Source organism: Vipera berus, assembly GCF_964194415.1.
Source record: "Vipera berus genome assembly, chromosome: Z".
NCBI classification, from domain to species: domain Eukaryota; kingdom Metazoa; phylum Chordata; class Lepidosauria; order Squamata; family Viperidae; genus Vipera; species Vipera berus.
Window position 1 is genome coordinate 17,030,270 of NC_138205.1, and position 5,451 is coordinate 17,035,720.

The 5,451-nt window shown below is 42.8% G+C and overlaps 1 protein-coding gene across 1 annotated transcript; it reads left to right on the forward strand.

The window, feature by feature from the left end:
• The first annotated feature begins 262 nt into the window (after nt 1–262).
• On the forward strand, nt 263–3,825 carry LOC308677315 (large ribosomal subunit protein eL28). Its single transcript, XM_081343585.1, has 5 exons — nt 263–360; nt 2,054–2,146; nt 2,348–2,471; nt 3,344–3,462; nt 3,692–3,825. Exons 2-5 carry the CDS (start codon nt 2,066–2,068, stop codon nt 3,779–3,781), a joined length of 414 nt encoding a protein of 137 aa, XP_081199711.1. The 5' UTR covers nt 263–360; nt 2,054–2,065; the 3' UTR covers nt 3,782–3,825.
• The last annotated feature ends 1,626 nt before the right edge of the window (nt 3,826–5,451 follow it).

Sequence of the window (5,451 nt, forward strand, 5' to 3'; positions counted from 1 at the left end):
CCGAAACGACCGCCGAGGTAGCCCGATTCGTTTCCGAGCATCTCCGAAGCGCATCCGATGGTTTCCGAAAGAGGCGACTCTCCGGGCTACTCTTTAGTCGTTGCCACTCTACCATTGACATCTCTATGGTGAAACTGCTTTATGGATTTACAGTACACGGATGGCTCACCGGGGGGGGCGGGGGGGCGGGGGAGAAAGCCTTTCCGTTCAGGGGCGGAAGTGCTGGTAGCTTGGAGAGCGGAAGTGACTGGAGTTCGAAGGAGGAGGAGTTTGCTCGAAAGGCGGAAAGGCGTATAAAATCCCCTCACCGCGGCTCAGCCCTTCTTTTTCCGCTTCCGGTCGCGGTATCGGCGAGAGGCGGTGAGGTCTAGGGCCGCGCGTGTTTGTCCAAGGGGGAGACGCTGTCGTGGGTGGCAAAGAAATGGATAGATATGGGGGATAAGGACAGAGCCTTCTGGGGGGGGGGTTGTTTAAAAAAAGGCGCCACGTGGTCGAAAATATTAATTTATTATTTATTTATTTTAATTCCATTGATATCCCGCCCTTCTCCGAAGACTCAGGGCGGCTTACAAGCTTAGCAGTAGCCTTCATTCTATGTATATGCCTGCTTATTAGGGCTTTCACACACACCCCAAGCGGCATTATTACAAAGTCAGCTTAATTGCCCCCAACAATCTGGGTCCTCATTTTACCTACCTCGGAAGGATGGAAGGCTGAGTCAACCTTGAGCCTGGTGGGATGCGAACCTGCACTAATTGTAGGCACTAATCCTCCGTCCTTACGTGTTGTGAATATAGATGCCCAGGAAGAAAAATTGAATGCGCCTCCCCCCCCCCCGCCGCCTTCAATCACATTATATTCAAGCTCGGCACATCAGGTTTTCACGGGACATGCTGGGTGTTTACAGCAAGATCTAAACCATTTTAAAAAAACGGATTCACTTGAGTCTCGGTGGATTTCGTTTTAAGGGATTACGCCTTGCGCTGAACGCTTTTTTTCTTATAGGCAGAAGGATGTGGAGTGTTTCCCTCCTGTTTAAAACAGGCTTTCGGGAACTTCATAATGCAGTCGGGTTTTTTCACACGCAGATGAGACGAAATTTATTTATTTATTTATGGGATTTATATCCCACCCTATCTCCCGAGGGACTCAGGGCGGCTAACAACAAAACTTAAAGGTCTCTACAGTAAATTAAAAATAAAAATTTGAAATAAATTAAAATAAATTAAAGAATAGAGTTAGAATTGTAAACATAATTAAAATCCCTGTCAGTCTAGGTCAGCCCAATAAACTACGTATTTGGCGAGATGGTGCCTGGTGGTCCTCTTCATTTTTTGAAGGGAAGCATTTTTTTTTAAAAGAAACATTGCTTTAATTTCGTGAATCCTTTAGTGCAGGGGTAGGCAACCTCGGCTCTTTTATGACTCGTGGACTTCAACTCCCAGAATTCCTGAGCCAGCCAAGCTGGCTCAGGAATTCTGGGAATTGAAGTCCACGAGTCATAAAAGAGCCGAGGTTGCCTACCCCTGCTTTAGTGGAAGGAAGATGATGGGAGAAAGAGTTGCCCTAATTTTCATTTGTGCTACTATTTCAGCTTTGCCGCTCTTTGCAAAGGAGGAAAAACTAAAAGAATAATTTTTAGGACTTATTGGCAAAGGGTGCCTTTTACTCAAATAACCAGTCTTTTATGTTTCAGTTGGATTCTTCATTTTTAAAAATCATCTTTTCCAGATGTTCAATTCTGGGGTCCTCAAGTGGCGTGGAAAACGTAAAGGAATTAGGAATATAGCCTATCGAGTTGGAAAAAGCTCTTTCACTACATTATTTTACATTTGTTTCAAAGACCCAGGAAAAAAAATGTAAATAAACTAGAATAATATGAAATAGCAAGCATAAACTTGAAAGTAGCAGTGACATTAAAACATATATATATTTGGCATTGAAAGGAATATGAATACCGTTGGACTTTAAAGAGAAATCACTCAGCTCTGGGATTTTGAAATTAAATGAGTTGTATAAAACATGAATGTTTGCTTGGTCTTCCCTTGCCCAGGAATTCTCCACAATGTCGGCTCATCTGCAGTGGATGATCGTACGCAACTGCTCGAGTTTCCTTATTAAAAGGAACAAGCAAACTTACAGCACGGTGAGCCACACTTCCTACCATCTTCCAAACTGACAGCCTCGTTGCAAACCATTCTAGGGTGTTCTTAAGCTTTCCTGGACTTTGAACCTTCTATTTTTCATATATTCCCTTTTCAGATAAAATTCCTGCCTTTAGCTGGCAGAACTCTTCATTGTTAAGTTGCAAGGAATTCTAACAAAAAGTGTTTTTCTTTCTTTAAAGGAGCCCAACAACCTTAAGGCACGTAACTCCTTCCGTTACAACGGTCTGATACATCGCAAGACAGTTGGGGTAGAACCAGCCGCTGATGGGAAGGGCATTGTTGTAGTCCTGAAGAAGCGTGCAGGTGGGTGTGCTCGGGTTAAAGCAAATTCATACTGAACAGAGAAGGTAGAACGGAAAAAGTTGGAAGCGACCTTGGAGGTCTTCTACTCCAGCCTCCCCCCCCCCCGCCTCTGCTCAAGCAGGAGACAACTTATACTATTCCAGACAAGTGGCTGTCCAGTCTCTTCTTAAAAGCCTCCAGTGATGGAGCACCCACAACTTCTAAGTGTGGCCTTACTAAAGCTTTATAAAGCGGTACTAAATTTCACTTGACCTTGCTTCTATCCCTTAATGCAGCCTAGGACTGCATTGGCTCTTCGGGCAGCTGCAACACATTGGTAGCTCATATTTAAGCGGTTTCACTAGGATGTCTAGATCTCTTAAATAGCTACTGCTGTTGAGCCAGATGTAGCCGTACATCTGTACCTGTACGTTTTATTTTTCTTGCCCAAGTGTAAAGCCTTACTCTTCTCTACATTGAATTTCATTTTGTTAGGCAGTTTAGGAAATGATAGAAATAATATGGTGATTCTTGAACTATGGATAATGCAAATTGATGAGGCTGAAGGACAAAAAAGTTGCCTGTGTCTGCATATAAAGTTCTGATGAATTTATATCAGTTTTGTGGAACCAGAAGCAACTATTACATCTCATAATGATTCCGAGCCACTCAAAAATACAACCAACATGTCAAAAATATTTCTAAATTAAACCATAAGTTTGCAAAATCGTGCATTTAAAATAGTTAAAAGGCCTGGGTAAGTTATATTCTGAAACTTTGTGTCCTGTAATGAGCTATTTTAGTCTCCAGTGTCTAACTGTAGATACCCAAGTGTATCTGGTAGAACCTGCAAACAGTGTTCCATTAATAGTCTACACTCTTCTGCTTCTCAGGCCAGCGAAAGCCAGCCACTTCCTATGAAAAAATCACCATCAACAAGAATGCACGGGCCACTCTTAGCAGCCTCCGCCATATTATTCGCAAGAATAATTACCGCAAGGATTTGCGCATGGTAAGTCAGCCTTCTGGATTCTCCCTCTGCAAGGTGGCGCTTGGATGGATTTCATCAAGCTTCCATTAATCCAATTAGTATGTAGTAGTGATTCATGATAAACCAAACTGTTCCATCCAGCTAGAAAGGAATGCAAAATACGAGTCTTTGTACTCTAAATCAGGACCCTGCAACCTTAACAACTTTTTAAGAGTTTATTCACTACCCCCTTTTTCTCCCTCTATTCCAGGCTGCCTTGCGTCGGGCCAGTGCAATTCTGCGCAGCCAGAAGCCCGTGGTGGTGAAGAAGAAGAGGACTAGGGCTCCCAAGACTGCATAAAAACAGTTCTCAAATTATCCAATAAAGGAATAAAACCAGAGACCAGAATGTCTGTCATTTATAAATCTCTAGTCATGGTATAGTAGTGGTCCCTATTTTTCTACTTGCATTTTTACGTGCTTTCAAACTGCTAGGTTGGCAGAAGCTGGGACGAGTAACAGGCACTCGTTACGCGGCACTCGGGATTTGACCCGCCAAATTGCCGACCTTCTGATTGACAAGCTCAGCGTCCTAACCCACTGAGCCACCGCGACCCACTACGGTGGGAAGGTAACAGTGTTCTGTGCGCCTTTGGCGTCTAGTCATGCCAGCCACATGACCACGGAGATGTCCTTGGACAAGTACTGGCTCTTCAGCTTTGAAACGGAGATGAGCACCGGCCCCCCTAGAGTCGGAAACGACTACCACGCATGTGCGGTGGAACCTTTACCTTTTTAGTCATGGGATTGCTTCTTTCCTCCAAAAAATGAACTTTGGCTGTTTCCACTTATTCTGAAAACCAAATAAATGTCCCCAAAATTGCAATTTCTGTAGTGGGATGGGATTTGAAAAATAACATGGATTTGCAACTTAAGTTTCAAGTCATGTTTGATTTTAATTAAGTCTCCCTCCCTCCTTCCTTGATGCCACAACTGAGGTCACAGCTAGTTGGAATGGAAATGGTTTTGCTCCTTTTTTAGGAGGTCTTGGGTCTGGTGCAGATTCTTTTGAAAATGCTTTCCTACGATAAGTGTGCATACGGTATGAGTAACTATCTGAGGAACTCAGGGTGATCTCCATGGTTCCCTTCCACTTTTTTTCTTCTACCTTGAAAATTACATTAACTACAAGCAAGAGTTGCTTTTTCAAAGCAGAAATCAGTCCATTTCCTTGTATGTTGACACACAGGCCTTTTTGGTAAGCATCAATGCAAAATCTGTAGGTTTTTCCCTCTCTATGACATCTTGAACTAATCAGCAGAATCTTAAAGGTGCTGTGAAAAGAGAGACCAGTCTGTGGTCTTAGTTAAACCAGGAAAACTTTAAATTTATCCTGATCAGATTGTTGGTGGTTAAATACCTGTGTTGGGCTATCCTTTTGCCAGTTACAGTCTCTTGACTTCATTGTTTACAAGGTGAATTTATTATAATCAATTCCTGGTAAAGTGTACTGCTAAAATATCTTCCTTCCAAAGAAATATCTTTTTTTTTCTGGAACTGAGCTGTTAAAAGCGTAGGTTAGGAGAAAAGGCAAAAAATGAAATAGATTTAAGATGTTTACACTATCTCATAGGGACAGTGGTATTTGAGATGGTTAATTGGCTTTGCAACCATAAGGTGGCAGTTAAGAGCTGAAGCAAATCTAGGGTGGTGGTTTATTTTCAGTTTTATCCTTTTGTCCTAGATTTCAAGAGGTTGGGTTTACATACCCTTGTCTACGCTGTTGCCACAGCCAAGTAATTAATGCTAGTTGATGAGAAGCATTTTTAGGGGACACAAACCCAAAGGAAATACTTAATAAACGATACAGCAAAAGTCAATGAAGGAACCTGATTGTTTACTCTGTATCTATAGCAGATATGTCAAACTCGCGACATCACGTGACATTGCGCAACATATCGGGATGGTTTTGCCATTGCTGGCAATGGGGTGGGTGCAGCTTCTGGATCATGTGTCTGGCCCGCGGGCCAG